Source organism: Lupinus angustifolius, unplaced genomic scaffold (assembly GCF_001865875.1).
Source record: "Lupinus angustifolius cultivar Tanjil unplaced genomic scaffold, LupAngTanjil_v1.0 Scaffold_590, whole genome shotgun sequence".
In the NCBI taxonomy this organism is placed as follows: Eukaryota; Viridiplantae; Streptophyta; class Magnoliopsida; order Fabales; family Fabaceae; genus Lupinus; species Lupinus angustifolius.
The window spans coordinates 25,425-46,898 of NW_017727923.1; the positions used below are offsets into that span (position 1 = coordinate 25,425).

Here is a 21,474-nt window from a genome sequence, read left to right on the forward strand (position 1 = left end):
CTCGTAGTGAACTATTCACCTAGGTTAACCTAACCTAGACTCAAACTAAGGCAATCCTCTTAAGCCATCTAATTACAAGTAAATATAATAAAGTCCTAAATCTATAGATGTAACCTATGAGTCTTCGACTCTTTATTTATTGTATGATCTTCAAGCTTTCTTGTATATACGTTTGCTTTATCAAAACTTCGATTAGACTTAAATGTGTAGGTCTTGACTCTTTGCACTTTCAGTTATCCTATCCCAGTAACATGTTACTCGGTTCGAGTAACTTGTTACTTAGTTTTTTTAAAATTTGTTTTCAACCTTTTAAAATCATTTTCGAACCAAGTTAACTTTTTAAAAAACGTTGAAAAATTTCCTAAGAGCATTTGAATATTACTTAAGTAAAGAGACTTAGGATTAGAAGTAATTAACCTAGAAAGCTATATAATCTTCTTCACTTGATGAGCATGTTTTTAAGTCTTCAAGATCTTCAACCTTTTTTCTTTTTGTTAATGTTAATTTCTTCATCAAAACCTATGCAAAATCAGAAACAAAATCTTCTTCACATTGAAGATTTTTGAGGGCCAACAAATACACCCACAATTTCTAAATCCTCATATATATATATATATATATATATATATATAATTATAATACCATGTTATTTGTAACTATAGTTTTATATTGTTGATTCCAGTAATGTCATGCTAACATGTAAGTTTAATATTATGTTATTAAGTAGTGATATTATGTTGTTAATTCATAATTATAATGCAATATTATATTTATTAAACATTTTTTCCAAATAAATTTTATATCATAATTGTGTTTTGATGTTGTTAAGCAATAATGTTATGTTGTTAGAATGAGAAGATAAAAAAATGGCATTAAGTATATTTTCTGAGTGGAAATGACAATGAGGAGATGGGGGATGATTTAATCAACTTCTTTTAAGATGTGCAGAGTTCCAACTTTTACAAATATATTAATTCCATGAATAAAATGGTTAAGCCCATACAAGAATATGGTATTTGGGATCTTTGATGCTCATTAACAGTAAATAGATATTTAAGACCAAATGGTCTCAAAGGGTAATTTGGTATGATATTAGATGTGTCTTTCTTTGAAACATATGATGTTTGTATTGTTTCAAAGGGTTATTTACTTTAAAAAAGTGCGCATGAGACATTTTTTTTCATTACATAAACTTTAGTACTACGTTTCTCAATGATAATATTGATGAAACAAAATATATATGAGCAATCATAAAAATTTGAAAAGGAATGTGCAAAGAAAATAGTTTACAAATTAAAGAAATTTGTTTATGGCTCAAGTAAGGTTCTTGCCAATGGAATCATAAATTATCATTTCATATTTCCTACTATAAATTAGGTAAAACCCCTATTTTTAAAGGAAAAGTTTCAATTAATATCTTGAGAAGAAGTTTTAAAGTTAAACATATACACATGTACCTTATGTATAGGCTTAAGGAGTCTAATGCAAACTTAAGTTGTACATAAGGGGTGTAATCAAGCCAAACTTTGTCTTATAAAACACACCGAGCCTATATTGTTTACCCACTTAAAAATAATTTCAATACCTGATCACATACTTAAAAATATTCACATATACCTTGATAAATGAGATCCTCGTACACTTAATTGAGAATACATTTTATGTCTTAGAAATATATTACTCTATATGTCACTTGTTGTAATTGATTGAAAATTTTATATTTAAATAAAAAAAATTAATAATTAAGTATTTTTCTGATTGATTAGTGATGTTACATGAAATGATATAACTATGATGATTCACACTTAATTAACAAACGAGTATAGTATTTAGTAGTATTTTTTTAAATTACTTTAACAAAAAAAAAAGAGCCCTGTAACCAAAAAAAGTAGCATTTTTTGGGTCTAATGGATTAGGCCCATTTGTCAACTTAAAAAAAAAAGGAAAACTTGAATTTCAATTTATAATTTGCAACCCACACTGTTTCCTTCCTTTCTAGAATCTCCGGCACTGCCTTAACTTCTCTTTCCCCTATTTCCCAATCTCTCTGCTTCGTTTATTCACATTGTTGTCTTCTTCCTCTTTCATTGAAAACCGTTTTCTACGCCAAAGGTTCGTTCGTTTTTCCCCTCATTATTTACTTCACATTCTTAACTCGTTTCTTTCATTTTCTACAATTTTGTGTATGTGATTTATTTTAAGGAAGAATTACCGAAGTATTTCTGTAATTTTCCTTCTGATGGATTGAATTGAATAATTAATGAGATTTTTCATTGATTCCTGTTATTGCATAACTATAATGTTACTCAGAAACTTCTATACTGTTTTGTAACTTAGTTGTTAGTTTATAACTTTATGTTGTTGATTTTCTCAGCATTATAATTTGAGCACAATAGTAGAATAATAGAAGATGGGTAGCAAGAGTAGGAAAGAAAGAAGACGAACAAAATCATATGACTCTGCATCAGAGTCACATTCTTCCCGGTCCGATGACTCAGACAGCCGTGATTCTTCTCCTGAAAGGGGGTCCCTTAGACTTAAGAGAAGAAGTCATCGCAGCCGCAGCAGTGATCGCTCATCACGGAAGAGGCGAGGCAGGCAGGACTCGGATAGTTCCTATGATGACAGTGACAGTGATTATAGTGGTGATAGGGGTGGGAAGAAGAAGAAGCCTTCCCGGAAAATCACTGATGAAGAAGTAGCTCAGTATGTGGCGAAAAAGGCCCAGAGAAAGGTTTGAACTTGATTCTCTACCATCCATGATTGTTATTCATGCTTTCATTTGAGGTATGTGGTGTTGATGTTATGATATTCTTGTTTTCGTGACAGGCATTGAAAGCTGCTAAAAAATTAAAGACTCATACAGTATCAGGGTATTCGAATGACTCAAATCCATTTGGTGATTCTAACCTTAATGAGAGGTAAGTTTCCCTCTTCTCCTAATTTTTGTTTCTCTGTCTTGCGTTAATATTGTTTCTGTATGATTATGTAGTACCAATACTTTAGAAAATGTTGCCGTACCGATATCTTATGCATATTGCATCAGATACTTTTCTATTGGAAAATAAAAGTCCTACAGTGATAAGGAATAAGAGAAGTGTGGAACATAAAAGTGGATGAATCCATAAACCTGATGGTTTAAGGTTTTGGGTCAAGGTGTAGTGTCAAACCATTTATGTGGTTTGTTGCTTCTCCCATTGTGGAGAAGACCAACTCACTCTCCTACATTGAAAGACCAAGACAGGGCCTATTCATAAATTTCAATGTTTCATCTATATATTTTATGTATCAACATATATGTATTGTTCATATGCATGCCTCATATATATATATCGTGCTTCCTAGTGCTTATCAAATAGTTGAGTTTCAGGTGACACTTGTTAGGAATCAAAGATAGAGAAGTTTATTCACCAAAAAAGATAGAAAACTTAAAAGTGAACTGTAAATCTTTTTGAATTCCCATTGTATTAAATGCTTTGCTTTTCATTTAAAACTTTCTCTCTCTATTATTCCTTTATAAGTGCCCTTATTGAAATTGAATAATAATGATATGACAACCAAAATTAAAAAAACAATGCACGAGTCAAAAAATGTTGCTGTTAGTAATTTAACATTATCTTTATGAAGAGACCAATTTCACTAATAGAAAGTTGAAGGGGTAATTAGGAAGAAAAAATAGTTCATAGTGATTAGTTGTAAAAGGCATAAAGTTCAGGTTTTTATGGACTTCTTTTTTTTTTTAAAAATCTCCACATATCCTTGACCTTGTGTGCTGTGTTTTGTCGTTTTAAGTGCCCTAAGTTTTCTTATAACTACAGATATCCTTGTGCAGTGCATTTCAATGGTTGTTTAAGTGCCCTATTTTTTAACTGTGTTTTGCTGTGCCATTTTTTCTCTTTCTCTCTCCTCCCACTTTTTCGTGGGTTGAGTCTGTGGGAATAATTGTTGAAGTGCTCAAGTTTCTAAGATTAAATCATGTGGTAAATTTGAGAATTATCCATTATGAATCAAAGCTGCAACTTTTTTGATAGATGATTCGACTTGTTTCATCCAAAATTATACCAGAGATTCTATTGCGTGCTGTTGGACAAATTTATTTTGCAGGGCTATAGGCTATTGAACAAGAAAACAATTGAAAAACCTTAATATGAATATTGTCAGTCTTGTTATCTTTTATTTTAACCAGTTTGTTGTTTACTATAAGTTATTTTTATATTTATTTTGTTTTCCATATTTACTTACAACAATTTTATGAAATTAGTTATGTCATAGAAGTGTTCATTGTTTTTTACTGGATATTAATGTATTTGTAGTTGAGTGATGCCTACCAATTTCATATTCACAGAAATATGCTATTTCTAGGTTTGTTTGGAGGAAGAAGATTGAGCGTGATGTTTTTCATGGTGTACCTCTTGATGAGTTTTCTGTTAAAGCTGAGAAAAAGAGACAGAGGGAAAGGATGGTATGCATTTTCTCCATGAATATTACTTTTTTGTATAATGTATATAATACCCAGTACCGTTGCACTAATTTTAAGACTGTTTTCCCTACCATTGTCCTATGGAAGGACTGCGAGGTCATCATATGATATATCATCAGTAATTCATCATAACTTTTAAATTTCTATCAAGTTGGAATATGCTTTCTTATTTTGTGGCATTCCTTGTACAAATAATGGGGAAAACTGTGGTGTTGAATACATCGCTGGTTTAATTATAAATCAGAACATGATGATATTCACTCAGAAGAAAACCATTTTTTTCTAAAAAAATTTCTGTTGTGTCATATGATTCTTCGCTTCCTTTTAGAGGAAACGCAATGCTTTAGCCAAATATCAAAAAGATATATCTGCTTGCAAGAATAGGATATCTAGAGTTCTTCTAATTTTCTATATTTTCATCTTGATTTGTGGTTCCATACTAGCTAAGATCCTTTTTTAGTCTTCAACTTCTAAAGCTATATTTTATTTCTTTTGCTTCTGATAGCTTTTTGGTTCTTGCCACCCAGACTTACTGTGTTATGTGACATGGCCGACAAACTAATATTCCCACTCTCTACCATTACAGATTAACTAAGTTGTTTGTTAAAAAATATAATTCAGGCTGAAATTGAGAAGGTGAAGAAAAGAAGAGAGGAACGGGCACTTGAGAAAGCACAGCGTGAGGAAGAAATGGTAAGTCCATTCTCATAAATTGTTAATAGTTGTCATTTTAATCTGTTAGTGGTAAAATTCTTCTTATCACAATCATGTTTCTGGGTAGGGCCTGTCTGTCGTGGCTATGGTCTAATTTGACCTACCTATTATGCCCTAGCCTTTGTAGTGTATAGACTATATTATCTTTTCGGATTTACCTTTTTCAGGCCTTGTTAGCTAGAGAACGTGCTCGAGCTGAGTTCCAGGACTGGGAAAAAAGAGAAGATGAGGTATGGTTCCTTGAATTTCTTCCATTTGGTATTATTTATTTAATATAGTGTTGACAATCTCATGATGAAGACAATGTCATATGCAGTTTCATTTTGATCAAAGCAAGGTTAGGTCTGAGATTAGATTACGTGAAGGGCGTGCCAGACCAATTGATGTCCTAACCAAGCATCTCGATGGCTCCAATGATTGGGATATTGAATTAAATGAGCCCTACATGGTCTTCAAGGTTAAAAAAATTAGTTTTATATCATTTTCATCTTCCTTTTCCTTTTACTGTTGTATTTTTTAGTTTATAATTTAGTACAGATCTTAAAAACTTATTGTACCCTGTCACTTTTTATGACCAAGGATTGTGAGCTTTAATTGTCAACATTGTTGGACAAGTTACATAATGATTTGGCATCTATGTGCACAGGGATTGACAGCGAAAGAAACGGAAGAGCTTCGTGATGACATAAAAATGCATCTGGACCTTGACAGGGCCACACCAACCCATGTCGAATACTGGGAGGTATCATACTTTTTCCATTGTTTATTTAGTTACTTTATAGTCCTCTACAGAATAATTATTGGCTAAATGAATTCTTCCATATCTAGTTAATGATAAAATCATTTTATTTTATGTTCTACTGATAATAGGATATGATTATTACTTCATATTTATCTAGTTGTGGGATAAAGGATCATGTTTCTGACTTGATTTAGAAATCACTGTTTAATTAAAAAATAATTCAAAAGACCGAAACAGTTTAAGTTCAAGTTTAATAGTGCTTAAAATTAATATCTTTTGATTGTGATAATTTGTAATAATATAATTTCGTTCAACATAAGTATTTGTGTACTCAATTTATCAGCAACTTGAATGATTTGGGTGATCATATACGTCAAAACAAAAAATATAAGTTGAAGGCAATATGATAGATAAAGAATATGCTTTATTGGATCTTTATCTGTTAATATTTTTGTTATCTGTATATTGTGTTTCTTTGTTATTAGTAGATTATTTCCCAATGAAATTCATTTATTATTGTGATATATCATTAGTCCATTACATGAAGATTTTAACCCTACTAATATAATTGCATCAAAGAAATAAAAAATGCTAGTATTTCAGTTTTTTTTGAAATGATAGTATTTCATATTTATATTGTTGCTTATTATTACTATATTTGTAGTTGTATATGCATATATAGTAGGTTCCAAGTTGATGTAAATACCATTCATCAAGGAAAGCTCAACCCTTGGTGTAACTCAGCGTAGATTTAGGTAACAAAATGGAAGAAAGGTGGGGGAGAGTGTTGATGACAACCTCTAAGGGATGCCTTTGATTTAGGATCGTTTTTAGCTTGAAAGTTTTGAGCTTTTTAATTAGGATTCGGTTTTAGAAATATTTAGGGTTTTAGGTCACTTTTTGGTTGTTATATGTAGGATAATTTGGTAGGAATGTATGTGTTTGGGTTTGTAGGTCTTAGGTCACGATTTGTATTTGTAGGTTAGGGTTTTGTAGAGTTTTGGCTGCGGAATGGTATAGGTAATTAGGGTTGGTTAATTTAGTGGTAAAGATCTTGGCTTTATGTGTGAAGGTTAGGATTTGTGGCTGTTTGGCTTGGGGTATGTGTGTAGGGTTAGTTCAGGGTTGAATTTTGTGGTTTAGGGCTTGGTTGGATTCTGCTTGGATATATAGTTTCAAGGTGATCTTGGCTGTATAGATTAGGGAAGATAAATGCTATGGTTTTGAATTGGAATTTATGTGATGGAATTTATGTTGTGTGTGAGGCACTGGTGAAGGTGGAAAAGGAATGAAGGGGGAAGCGCCACAAGCAAGGAGACTTGATAAGCGGATGGTGTTCGCCACAAGCAAGGAAGCTTGATAAGAACTCAACAATGGTAGCCACAGCCAAACTAGGTTTAGGAGACACTTCTCAACTAAAACACTTTAATTTCTTAATCAAATTCAACTTAATTTCATTAAAGCAATCTGATTACATAAATAGGCAAGCAACTAGGCTCCCTTGAAAAAATAAAACGAAAATAATAATTAAAAACCTAATTAAAACTTAGACTAAGTCCTAAAACTAATTAACTTTGAATAATAAAATTCCTAATTAATTTTCGAAATTAAAATTCCTAATTAATCATGAAAATAAATCTGGTTGGGATTTTGGAGTTGTTGGCTGAATTCCTGGAAGTATGACTTGGTCTTGAGTTTTGGATGGTTGAAGATTTGAATTTGAATCAGCCTTGAAAAACCCTCTAATTAATTTGGCTGAATTTAATCCTAGAATTTCCTTGTTTGAGTGGACTTGATCATCTTATCTTCATTCCTTAAGTATAGCCACGAGTTGGTTCTGAAATTGAAAGTCAAGTAGAGCCTTGACTTGTTCCAATCAGCCTCTTATCATCCCCTTAATTTGTGCCTTGCCTTATCATGAGGAGTAACCATATGTTGATTAAACCCAATCTGATTTGGCCAAGGAAATTGAATAAATCTCCCTATTTATCTTTTAAGCTTTGCACTCCATATTTGTAGCCGTGCCCTCTTGTACTCTTACATCCTTCCTATTTTCATGCCACCTTGTCTTGAGCTATGACATGCCTTGTAAGAATTGATCATGTTTTGATTTCCATTTGTCCTAGCCGTGCCATGTTGATCCTATTGTCTAGACGTGCCATTTTTAACCCAAAGCCTAGGTTAACTAGTTGGCCACTAATGGACCATGATACAAAGGAATTAAATTAATAAATTCCCAACCCCATATTATATGAATTAAATACTAACATACTTGACATCAAATGAACTAAACTCGTAAGACTAAAATAAATTCCTAAGCCTACATGAGAATAAACTCTCATTTATTTATAACAATGCAAATAAAAATAAACTAAGATAACTAAATACCTAAGGACATAAATGTCCTTCCTTCATGGAATCTCCACAGTCAAATGAGTCTTTTGTGACCTTAGATGGTCCTGTTTGGCTTTGGCCCTAGTAATATGATCTTCATGACCTCTCTTGCCCTTGGATTCAAAGGTTGCCCTAGGAGGGTTTACATCAAGTGTATCACTCCAATGGGAGCATATAGCTTGAAGGAGAAGAGATGGCCTGTATCTTTGTCCTCTCCAATCTTATTTTTTTCAAAATTTAAAGGATTCAATGACACATTGCCCCCTTTAAAAATTTGATTCCCCCTAACACCCCTTCCCCTTTACAGTGTCATTGCACCTTTCTCTTCCAATTTGTTCGTTTATTCTTGTTTACACAGGCATGCAGGTATTTTCATTCTTGTTATGTTTGTGCCTTATATGCACATAGGAGCATCATTATTCCTATGAACTGGTGCCTAAATGTACTTTGGGACTTTCTTAGCCTTTTCGTCTTCTTTTTCAGTTAACTCATAGTCATATGGCCATTGTGGGTGGCATCCTTAACATGTAATCTTATGGATCCTGGCACTGAATTAGTCTGTCATAATACATGTTCAAAGTTGATGACTTATTGGTCAATATCTTCACACAGGCACTCCTTTTGGTATGTGATTGGGAGCTAGCTGAAGCTCGAAAAAAGGATGCACTTGATCGTGCTAGAGTACGCGGGGAAGAACCTCCGGCTGAGCTGCTTGCAGAGGAAAGGGGTCTGCATTCCAGTGTTGAGCCAGATGTGAAGAGGCTTTTGCAGGGTAAGACACACGCAGAATTAATAGCTTTAGAGTTGCATATTGAGTCAGAGATGCGTACTGGTACAGCAAAGGTGGTTGAGTACTGGGAGGCCGTTTTAAAACACCTCCAAATATATAAGGCCAAGGTAACCTCCATCACATCTCCCTCTCTGTTATGCTAAACATCTTTAATTGTTTCATTCCATTATTTAATTGCTGCAAATACAGGCTTGTTTGAAGGAAATTCATGCTAAAATGTTACGCAAGCATTTGCAATGGCTTGAACAACCATTGGAGGGTGCAGATAAATTGGAAGATGCTCATATTATCAAATCAGAGGACGATACTGAAGAAGAATATGTTAAAGGTATCAGCTTTTTATCATTATGTAGTTGTTCGTGAAACATAGACTTTTATATTCTTTCCCCATCCCAAATTCCAGGCTGATATTTGTTTGATTCTATTTTATAGTACGGCCTGCAAATGAATCATTTTCACCAGAGCCCATTAATGAAGAGGATCAAGAAGCTGAAGATGAGGCTGGGTCATTTTCACCGGAACTGTTTCATGGTGATGAAAGTGAGGAAGCTATTGACCCTGAAGAGGACAGGGCTATACTGGTAATCAAATTAAACATTGTTTTTAAAAACACAATGAGCCACCCACACACACACATAATGTTTATATTACTTGCACCAAAATAAAAAATTATTTAATCATTAACTTGACCATGATGGTTGTTTAAATATATGCAGAATATCTTAGAGGTGTAACAATACAAATATAGATTAGTATACATTATTTTATTTCAGGGATGTTACTGTATCTTTGGAATCTTATCGTATTCTTCGGGATTTTATCTCACCTTTAGCAAGTTAATTTGAATTTCATCAGGGTTAGGAGTCTACTACTTAAGCCAACCCCTTGTATAAATAGGGATCAGTGCTTTCTTTTTTGTTATCATTTGTATCACATCAATTAAAATGAAATCAATATCATATTATTGATTAGCTAAATTATCTCCTTTTCTACTTCTCTACCAAAACCCTCTAATTTCGACAATGATACATTTACAGGAGCGGAATCGAATGGCTGTATTAGAAGAGCAGCGGAGACGAATTCAGGAAGCGATAGCATCAACACCTGCTGCTCAAGAAGATAATTTTGAGATGAAGGCCATGAAAGCTATGGGAGCTATGGAAGATGGAGATGCAGTGTTTGGATCTGGTGCCGAAGTGAATCTCGATTCACAGGTACCCTGTCCCGGCTATTTGTATGATTTTCACTGTGAAATTTAGAATTTTCAATGCTTGATATCAGAAAAATATGTAGTTATTAGTTAGTAGGAATACAAAGTTTTGGGTTTTTGAGAGTAATATTATAAGATGAGTGCTTATCATATCATAGAGAGCTTTGTGAATCTGTATAAATGTTGTCCTATCATCTCAGTTCGCCTTTAGTTGCTTCTCTCCATTGATGAAGTTGAGTTTAGAGGTGTAAATGTTCTTTCAATGGTATATTTTAATAACTTCAGAATTAAAATGCTAGTTAACTATATTCTCTTTATCCTTAAAAATTTCTGACAGATTTGGTAAATGTTGGAGCAGGTTTATTGGTGGCATGACAAATACAGGCCCAGGAAGCCAAAGTATTTCAACCGTGTGCACACCGGATATGAGTGGAACAAATATAACCAGACTCACTATGATCATGACAATCCACCTCCCAAGGTTGTTCAAGGTTATAAATTTAATATTTTCTACCCAGACCTAGTAGACAAGACAAAAGCTCCTACTTACACTATTGAGAAGGATGGTAGCAATGGTGAGACTTGCATTATAAGTTTCCATGCAGGGCCACCCTACGAAGACATTGTAAGTCTAAACGCACTTAATGGTCTGAGGATTTTTTATTTTTCAACCAAATTACTTACTATCCCTTCCATGGCAGGCTTTCCGCATTGTAAACAAAGAATGGGAGTATTCTCATAAGAAAGGTTTTAAGTGCACATTTGAACGTGGAATTCTTCATGTGTACTTCAATTTCAAGCGCCACCGCTACCGCCGGTGATTTTAGCAGTGGTTCGGTTTCTGGGGAGGTTAAGGTAGCAGGTAGGCTATTGATGTCTGGGAAGTTTACAGTTTGGACTAAACACAGAAGGTCTGTCCAGAGAAGTGAGAGATTGTAATTTACTTTGTTTTATACAAGTTGTAGGCATCTGTCTGTTGAACTTACCTTGGCTTTCGTTTTTATATTTGGAAGAATTCTTCAAATTTTACTATAAGCAACATTTGATTGGTGTAGTTTTGATGTTACACACTACTTTCTCTATTTCAATTATAAACAAAAAAATTTAACAATTTTTGGTTTCAAATCTAAGTAAATTTAACTACAGTTATATACTTCTAATCCCATTTTTATTTCTTATGTACTATGTGCTAAATAGTAATTGTAATTATTTGTATGTTTTTATTAAATTAAAACAATTCATTGACTTTTTGTCTTATTTTATTAATGTGTGAAATTAGTTAAACTTATTTATTAAAAAGAGTAGATGAAATTTAGAAGTTGAAAGAATTAACGGTGGCGGACATAGGCTGTGTTTGGTACGGGAGAAATGGAAGGAATGAAAAGGGGTGGAAGGAAAAAAAAATGAGGAAAAATAACTTTTCCATGGTTCACAAAGGAAAAGAGGAGAGAAAAAATGTGGGACCAATGCTAAAAAAATTTCCCCCAAATATGAGTGGAAAAGTGGTGGGAAAGTATATTTTTTATGGAAATATCAATGTTGTAAAACCCGAATTGGATATCAAACCGAAAGAGGTCAAGTATAGGTTATAACCGGTTAGGCCGTCCGATCGGACCGGACAATATTATAATATCATATATAATCATATATACATATATTATATAATTAATTAAAATATGTGAATAACGTACTTATCCATGTCATGTTTTGTATAATGCAAGAAGAATTGTTGTGCACTGTTGTGCAGTTACATTTTTACTGCATTGTGTTTTTTTTTTTTAATTTCTTATAGCCGATCGATTTAACCAACGAGGTTATTACGGTTTTACCCGGTCTAAACCAGTTGGACCGGCGTTCCCACTGCCCAAAACGGCTTGGAAAGGGTTCCCGGTTTTCAGGGTGTATGTGATCGTCTATTTAAGCGGGTGACGGTTGGACCGTACAGTCCGGCCCCAATAACCTTGGTCTGGTCCGGTCCCAATAACCTTGGCCCGGTCCGGTCCCAATAACCTTGGTCCGGTCCGGTCCCAAATACCGTTATTTGTCTGATCACTTTCTTCTCTTCATTTATTTTCTATTTCTTCCTCACAAAAATAAACATCAATCTCATAGTTTATATGTAATCAAGGTGTAATGTTGTAGGTGAGAATCACATGGAGTGGTGGATATTTCACATGTTTGGTTAATAATTATGTTTCATTTTATTTTGCAGGTGAAAATCATATGGAGTGGTTGATATTTGATACATCATAGTTTATATGTAACTAAGGTGTAATGTTGAGCTATGTAAATTGGAGATGACCAAATATTTTTTTGTTATGAATGTGATATATTTTATGTTCATTGATATTATGTCAAGTGTGTTTAATATTTTTATTTTATTGCATGATTTTCAAAATAGATACTCAAAGTTTATTACAAATGTTTCAAATAGATCGACTGTGTCTTCCTTGTGTGAAATACATGATATAATAATTTTATCTAAGTTAAGATAATTGAAAGTGTACAAAAAGTTGAACAATTATGATAATACATGCTAAAAACAAAGTAGTAAAAATAATAACATTTTAATGTCACATTTTTATTCGGGGGTGTTTATGTAATTTGACACATAATTATTTTTCATTCCTTTCACTTTAACATGAGAGAAAAGTTATAACTTTCTTTCCTTCTTTTTTCTTCTAAACCAAACAACTAACTTTTTATCTCACTTTCTACTCATTTTTATTCTTTCAATTTTCTTTCCTGTCTTTTCCTTTCCTTCCATTTTGAATGGAAATAGGGAGAGCAATAATGAAGCATCGTTTCTTGTTTGGAAGCAATTGACTTGAACAATTACAGTTTTCTTTACAAGTGCGGAGTTTTTTTTCCTTGTATTCTTTTAGGAATGTCTAGTTATTCTATATTGAATATCTAATTAATTTTCTGTTTTCAAGTTGGACCCATAAGATGCTTTTTACCTAGATAGACCCTTTTAGTTATTTTCTGTATGTTTTCAACTGGGCCACATAACTTGTTCTATTATCTTTTAAGTAAGATATATTTTTAATTTACAATTTCAAATAAATAGAGGAATTTGTATACCTTTTCAATTTTCATTAGTGAAATTGTAAATTTTAGATTCAAAAGAAATAAAAAGATTACATGATCAATTAAAAAAATAACAGAGCATAAATTTATATTTTTTTACATGTATATATACTTCCTTGCTTTAATTTATAATTGGCTAGCTTTTTAACACCTTTTTAGTTGGGTGTGACACTCGTTCATTTTTCATTTTTGTTATCTATAATTTTTTAACAAAAAATTAAATGAGTATAAAAACTACTCGCTTAAAGTGTTAGAGTCTTTTATACATTATTCACTATAACATACTTAACAAATGAATAGTAATTGAATGTTGAATGTGAGAAAACTCTTAATATATACACTTTTTTTTCTCAAATTAAATTTAATATTTTATAATATAGATAAATTGTTTAGTGATAATAAGGGGAGGGCGTGCAAACCGGTTGGAGTTAATGAACTATTCACAAGTAGTTTTAAGTAGAGTGAGCATGAGTTAAGTAAGACTTGTCTCTTACCGAATCTTAAATGTTGGTCGATTTATTTTTTAACCAGAACCTAGTCATGGATCTGAAGCTAATGCAATCCCAAATATTGATTGGATCAATTTTTGATTCCGAACTCGACCTTATACCCAATTAAATATAATACATATCCTTTTAGATAATGATTTATTATTATAAATATGTAATTTGACATATGAAATAATATGCATATGTATATTATTAATCATGTTCATATATTATCAATCATGTATATATAATGAAAAATTAGAGAATCAATGATACTTTTGACCAAGAGATGTCATTACTTTGTACATAATTGAATAGACACGCATATAAATATGTTTGTTTCTTACTCGACCCTAAATATTGATTAAGTTAGATTTGAACTCAAACCAGCTCTAGACTCGATAAATCTAACCATATTCGGACCCAATCGCGACCAAGTCAAACCAGGTGAGTGGGTTTAATCAAGTCCTACTCACCCCTAATTTTATCCTCAAAATACGAAGCCTATAATTAAATCAAATGATGAAATTAGATGTGACAAAATTATCCAAAATCTAACTAAATTAAATTCATCTAAATCCATCTGTTAGAGCAAATAAACTTAAATTGATATATTGTAATGAATAATGTTAATAATATGTGATTTCAAATCCATTCATTATATATAATAGATATCCATTGGTACATCTATTTGGATGGATACCCAATCCATCCAAAAAAATAAAAACAAAATATTTTTTCTCATAAAGCAACATATAGATCCAACTTTGCAAGGTAAACTCGATGTCCAAAATATAAACCAATGTTATTAATATCGTACCGGTCATCAAATTCGTCAGAGTAATGGTATAGTGTTTTTGTGGTTCAATCAGTGGTTCACTAATTAAACTGTATACCGGTGACACTAGATATACATATATTTTATACTAATATTAATGTTGAAAAATCAATAAAGAAAAAATAACTATTTTTATTTTTATTTGTACTACTTGTTAAAAAAAATGTATATGTAGATCATGTTTTAGATGTATAAAAAATGTATTAGTTGTGTGTTAGATCATCTCTATTAATATTTTGGTAAAAAGAAATCATTTTTATTAAAAAAAATAATTTTAAATGAAACCAGTCGGTATGACCGGTACAGTTCAATTGAAAATCGGTCAGTATGACCAGTTTTTACTAGTATAATTGCATGACCGGTATAAATATTTCATCATAGCGGTATTAAGATCGATTTACCGGTTGGACTAGCCGGCACGAACCGATTTTGATACTAGTAATATAAACTACTCTATTTCGAACAAAATGATTCCTTCAATAGTATTATCTTTTTTTATCAAAGTATTTTTACAAAAAGTTTCAATAAGGATTGGTATAACATTTTTATGTCATAATTGAACACAAGAAAAATGCATAATTACATAATAGAGTATCTCTGACCTCACTTACACTGTTGCATTTCATAACTTTATAGGTAAATTTAAATATTGAATTTTTTTTAAAAAGTATAAAAAAAATACATTCTAAAAATGTTTTTAAATTGATTTATTAAATAATAATTTTTAAAATGATTTTTCCTTAAAAATGCTTTAGTTTAAATTTAAAAAAATTTGATTGGATATTCAACCATCCAATCCATTAAAATGAATATATAAATGTAATGAATGAATTGGAATCCATTGGATATGGATAAATTGAATAGTTTAGAAATGTGATTTCATAAATTTATATGGATTGGTGGATGACTTTCCATTAATCCATTATAATCCAAATCCATCTAATTATCACCTTATGTAAAATCTCCTTTCCTATTTTTGAGGTCACATCTAATGAGCTTTTTTTTATGTATCTGCAATCTAATTCTTGAGTGGGAAATTCCAAGCCAATTTCTCTCTCATATGTGGGATGCAAAATGAGTATATGTGAAAGCTAAAGAAGACAATAAAGTAGAGGAATGATAATGAAATTTTTTATATGGAAAAACATACTTGAATTGAGAATTAAACAACTATGAAATCTACTCAAAAATTGTCTCCAATGTTTAAAGTATGATTGCAATATTCTTTTCTATCTCACTCTAAGAGGATAACACCCAGTCTTATTTAACAATGATAAAATCCATAGTTCTCTAATCTCTTGCCACTAATAGTCTATCTGTTCTTGTTAGATATTCATTGGATATTTCAATGAATTATCTATCAAGACTCACTGATCATGATCATATTCAATTGACCACATATTAAAGTTTAATGTCTATATTCTCCTATCAACTAATGAGGGATTCCAAACATTTTGTTAACAAAGATAATAAATAAAAAAGCCTATAGTCAGATTAAATACTAAAATCTCCTTTTATATTTTTGTGGTCATAACTCATATCTAATTAGTATTTATTGACACTTAGCAAACACAAATCCTCAATAGAATACATACAATTAAATTTTTTAAGCCTTGTTCCATTTTTTGTTGCTGTTTCTTCATTGTCAATCCATAAACTAAAAAATGCTCTTTTAAATGCGAGGTACACTTTAAAGAGGTGAAATATATACTCCACATTATTGTCTTCTCATGATTACCATCTTGGCACTCTGGATAATAAATCATTTCATTAACCTTCAACAATCTTTACAGGGGTCCTATACAAGACAAAATCACTGAAATTAATCACATGTATTTATAGATAGTAATAGAGATTTTTTTGGGGCACTATTACTTACCCAAATGGGCTCTGTTTGATGGAAAGCAACTCAACATCCAACTACAGTTCCAAGGTAACAAACATTAAACAAATTTTTTATTGAAAGAAATCAAATAGTACACATTAGCAAGAACATCACTGAGACATATATAAATGCAGAGAAGGTACACATATATCAGAAATTATTGTGTCATCCGGGATTGATGGTCCACTCAATTAGAATTATAAGAGTGTATAAAATAGTGTAATATTTAATACATCATATACACAATTATTTATCTTCCTTTGACTTAAAACTAAATAATAATTAAATATGAAAATCTATCATATACATTGTATATATTTCTTTTTTGTAAAACTAAAACTGTAGAGTAGATATATCAAGACGAACACCACGCAATAATTTCTCCAAATATAAACATTATAACAATCAAGAATCCTCTTTTTTCGGGTTTTGAGATCCCGATCGCCACTTTTAAAAGGTTTTCACCAAACTTCTACCAACTGAAACCTAAGCTACATGATAGACATAAGCCCCAAAAATGGAAATGGCCCCCACATATTAAATAACATAATTTATTATAGAGTATAATATTTATGAACTGATCTATATATTATCAATATATTATCCATCATTTATTTATATTACTCTTTTTGATGAGTTAATAATAATTAAATATAAATGATAGAATATACAGTGACAATATATAAATATCCTACATACATTTTTTTGTCTTTATAATATTATTCAATTTGAGTGATGCATAACTAGGTGGATTTATAATTAATGCACCAATAGACTCCAAGACTCATATCTTAACCATCTTTCACTCGTAAAACCAAAGTATTACAGATGAACAATTGAAGGTGTAAAAATAATTCATTACAGTAGCGGTGGTATCAATTTACATGCACAAGTTACTACTAAGAGGTCAGAAAAATTCACCTCTATTGTAGCATTTGGAGGGATTTCTTGGACTCCTTTGCTTCCATAGGCAAGTTCAGGAGGAACAATTAACAGTCGCTGCAAAAAACTAACTAAATTACTGCTTGATGAAAAATACTAACACATTTTGCCATGGAGCTAGTGATGTCAAAAGGTCTATACAAAATTTTTTTTGAGAAAGAAATGTATATACTGACAATCTATGAATTTTATATACTGTCAGTCACCTATGTTTAATCATCATTAACTTCTCAAAAAACAAAAAGTAATACAACTGAATGGTGAACGATATATTGATTGTGTATAAATTTTGATAGTGACAATGCATATACATTATACTCAAAATCTATTGCATGCATGTACAAAATGCTTGAATAATCATGTGACAATAAAATACACAAAGATAATGTAAAACAGAAAATGATTTAGGAGTACAAATTCTAATTCTCTATAGTTGTTCAGTAGTGTCCTTAGCAATGAAGCTTCTCATCAACCGGGGTACTCACCTGACCTCCTACTCGCATGCCTTGTACTCCGAAATCCAATCCTTTAAGGACATTTCCCCTCTCAGATTCGCCAACATCAAATCCATAGGGCTGCAATAATTTAAGCATGTTTTCATCAGTGAATAATCCGAAGCGCTTCCAACGAAATGTATCATAGATTTAGACAGTATAAGCATCCAGAATCTTCTTGAAGTGTTGTCATTATGTTGCATGACAAAGAATGTTGCACGCTAGACTATGGAGCGTCCCCAACCGGGATTGATGATATTCACCAAGGTGAAGATTGTTGTGCAATGACTCATATCGTTACATAACAATAATGGGCTTGGGCTAATGTAAAGGGTTGGGATAGAGAGCTATATATTTATGTTATGTAAACCTAATGTAACAGGGAAATGTGATATCAAACCCACTTATCTGCTTCCTTCGGTTAGCACATGGAGGAATGTTGTAATGCATTACAATTGTAGGGAAACCAACTTGTCCCACATTCCAAGGAACATAGATATTTCTGCAGGATTAAGTCTATATGCACAAATATGTAAATTATAATGCATTACATTAGGCCTACAATTGCATATTGCCTACAATTGCATATTACCTACAATTGCATATTGCCTACAACAACAATAACCAAGCAAATCCTACTAGGTGGTGTCGGCTACATGGATCGAATGACACCATAGTGCTCTATATCCATCCATAAGAAACATATATCTACATTTGCATTACAATAGGATTGATAAGAAAAGGAGGTATTCTTTCTTAATTAGATGTTCTAAGCCTAGATGTTTGATTTCAAACCATAGTCTTAGGAATTAGTGTGATTGGTTGGTGTGGGAAGCCAAATAGATTAAAAAATTACAATTAGAACACTGGTAATGAGTAACTGATAAGGCTCAATCCAGGCCAAGGGTGACAAATGTATACAAAAGGGGCAAGAGGGGAGTTTGGTTGAAGTAAAATAACCAAACTTACCTATTATACCCTTGGGTAGTTAGGTAGTTATTCCTATTTCTATAAATAGGAAGTTGTTAAGAGAAGTTAGTTAGTTTTTGAGAGGGAAAGTTCACTGATTGTGGAATCAGGAACAGGGGAGGATCGAGGGATCCATTGTACTCCTAATTCTTCTATTCTTCATCCTAATTCAATAAAATTCTCCACTAGAACCCTAGCAGAATCAAATTGATTCTGGTTAGGGGCATTTCCTTTTGCTAATTCTTTCTTTTTCTACTTCTTTTGATACCAGTGTTTATCACTGGTATCAGAGCACCGTTTCTGGTGCCTGAGGGGAGTGAGAACCACCCACGATTCTGCTGCAATTTGCTAATGGTATCTACCAGAAGTATGTCACGAGAAGACGAAGATTGGGAGGGGATGAAAAAAGACAGAGAGGAGCTACGTATGCGTGTGGAGTTCAATGAGGCATGCATGAAGAAGACGGAGGATCTACTCGAAGCTATAGCTTCGAAATTGGGGATTATGAGTGACAACCAGAATCCAGAAAGGAGTAGTGAGAACGATGAAGAGGTAGAGAGCCAAAAATTACCCGTGAGCCACGATAAATGGAGAAAGCTGGAGATTCCAATTTTCAGTGGTGATGATGCGCATGGATGGATCCAGAAATTGGAGAGGTATTTCACCATGAGAGCCATTACAGAAGCTGAGAGGATGCAAGCAACCATGGTGGCCCTAGATGGGAGAGCTCTTAGTTGGTTTCAGTGGTGGGAACGGTGTAACCCATCACCTACTTGGAGCAGTTTCAAGATTGCAGTGGTAAGGCGATTCCAACCCTCCATGATACAAAATCCTTTTGAATTGTTGTTAGCCCTAAAACAGGAAGGGAGTGTTGAGTTGTATGTAGAAGAATTTGAGAAATATGCAGGGGCTTTATTGGACACTAATCAAGATGTTGTGAAGGGAATTTTCTTAAATGGGTTGAGAGAGGAGATTAGGGCAGAAGTGAAGTTGTATGAACTGGGCACCCTAGCTGAGATGATACAGAAAGCCATACTCATTGAACAGAAAAATACAGTTGTGAATAGAAGGCCTAATGGGGGGTTTGGGAGGTCTACTGCTCCTTCTAGGAACTCTGCCTATAGCAGGGTGGTGTCAGTGGAACCCTCTAATATGAGTAATAGTAGGAGGGAAGGGTCCTCAACAGGGAGTAGTGGGGTTGGTAGTTCTAGAGGGGTTCAGGAGGTTGATCACTTTAGAAGCAGAGGGGAGTATAGGAGGCTTACCAGTGGGGAGATGAGGGAGAAGAGAGAAAAAGGTCTCTGTTTTAGGTGTGATGAACCTTTTTCTAGGGATCACATATGCCAGAAGAAGCAACTCAGGATGCTCATCTTGGGTGAAGGGGAGGAATCTGAGGGAGAAATGGAGTGTGGACAGGAGATTGATGTCTTCAACTCTTTACAATTGTCATTGTATTCCATAGGGGGGTTCACATCTACCAAATCTTGGAAGATCAGAGGGATTCTAGGAGGGAGGTCAGTGGTGGTAATGATTGACTGTGGAGTTTCACATAACTTCATAGCCAAGGAAGTGGGGGAAGATATGGGGTTGAAAGTGCAAGAAACCAAGGCTTATTTTGTAGAAGTAGGGGATGGCCATAGAGTGAAGTGTCAAGGAAGGTGTCATCAACTCAAATTGAGTTTACAAGGGCTTGAGGTGGTGCAGGATTTCTACCTGTTTGGGTTGAAGGGGGTGGACTTAGTCCTAGGCATTGAATGGTTGGCAGGACTGGGCAGAGTTAGTGCTGATTTTGGGAAGATGGTGTTGAATATAAGCAGAGCAGGGTCTACTTTCACCCTGACAGGGGATCCCACCTTAACCAGGACAGAATTGTCATTGGGGGCCTTCATGCAGGTTCTTAAGGAAGAAGGGGAAAGCCTACTCATTCAATATAGCACACCCCATCAGGTTCAGGATGCAGGTGGGGCGCCCAAGGAATTACAGCAGGTGCTCTGCCTGTTTCAGGATGTTTTCCAAGAACCTCAGGGTCTCCCTCCCTCAAGGAGACATGATCATGTCATTCACTTGAGAGAGGGCACTGAGGTCCCTAATATTAAACCTTATAGGTGTCCACACTACCAGAAGGCTGAAATTGAAAGGTTGGTAGCAGAAATGATGGGGGCAGGAGTGATTAGGCCTAGTATAAGCCCCTATTCTAGCCCTGTCATCTTGGTGAAGAAGAAGGATGGGGGTTGGAGGTTTTGTGTGGACTACAGAGCACTTAACAAGATCACTGTACCCAATAAATTTCCTATTCCTTTGATTGAAGAATTGCTTGATGAGTTAGGGGGTGCCAGGGTGTTTTCCAAATTAGATCTCAAGGCAGGGTACCATCAGATTAGAATGAAAGAGGCAGATGTTGAGAAGACTGCTTTTAGAACTCATGAGGGGCACTATGA

General features: G+C 33.3%; 2 protein-coding genes across 7 annotated transcripts in view; one reads left to right on the forward strand and one right to left on the reverse strand.

The window, feature by feature from the left end:
* The first annotated feature begins 1,951 nt into the window (after window positions 1–1,951).
* LOC109341707 (cactin-like) lies at window positions 1,952–11,446 on the forward strand. 4 transcript variants are annotated; one of them, XM_019579657.1, is made up of 15 exons: window positions 1,952–2,112; window positions 2,375–2,734; window positions 2,830–2,921; window positions 4,363–4,462; window positions 5,102–5,173; window positions 5,362–5,424; window positions 5,511–5,651; window positions 5,841–5,936; window positions 8,943–9,227; window positions 9,310–9,448; window positions 9,553–9,701; window positions 10,158–10,334; window positions 10,689–10,955; window positions 11,032–11,196; window positions 11,261–11,446. In XM_019579657.1, exons 2-14 carry the CDS (start codon window positions 2,411–2,413, stop codon window positions 11,149–11,151), a joined length of 2,025 nt encoding a protein of 674 aa, XP_019435202.1. In that variant the 5' UTR covers window positions 1,952–2,112; window positions 2,375–2,410; the 3' UTR covers window positions 11,152–11,196; window positions 11,261–11,446. The 4 variants fall into 4 exon arrangements, with proteins under 4 accessions (XP_019435202.1, XP_019435201.1, XP_019435200.1 ...); XM_019579656.1 differs by having other exon boundaries at window positions 11,032–11,185; window positions 11,256–11,446; XM_019579655.1 differs by having other exon boundaries at window positions 11,032–11,446.
* A 4,835-nt stretch (window positions 11,447–16,281) lies between these two features.
* LOC109341706 (peptidyl-prolyl cis-trans isomerase FKBP16-4, chloroplastic) overlaps window positions 16,282–21,474 on the reverse strand; it is an 11,032-nt gene continuing 5,839 nt past the window's right edge. For 2 of the 3 annotated variants that reach the window (XM_019579653.1, XM_019579652.1), the window contains exons 7-10: window positions 18,059–18,148; window positions 17,553–17,630; window positions 16,626–16,666; window positions 16,282–16,544 (exon numbers count right to left, since the gene is read on the reverse strand). In XM_019579653.1, coding sequence (XP_019435198.1) covers window positions 16,517–16,544; window positions 16,626–16,666; window positions 17,553–17,630; window positions 18,059–18,148 — 237 coding nt within the window. In that variant the 3' untranslated portion in view covers window positions 16,282–16,516. Of the gene's footprint in view, window positions 16,545–16,625; window positions 16,667–17,552; window positions 17,641–18,058; window positions 18,149–21,474 lie in introns of all 3 variants that reach the window. The other variant, XR_002106981.1, reaches the window with a different exon arrangement.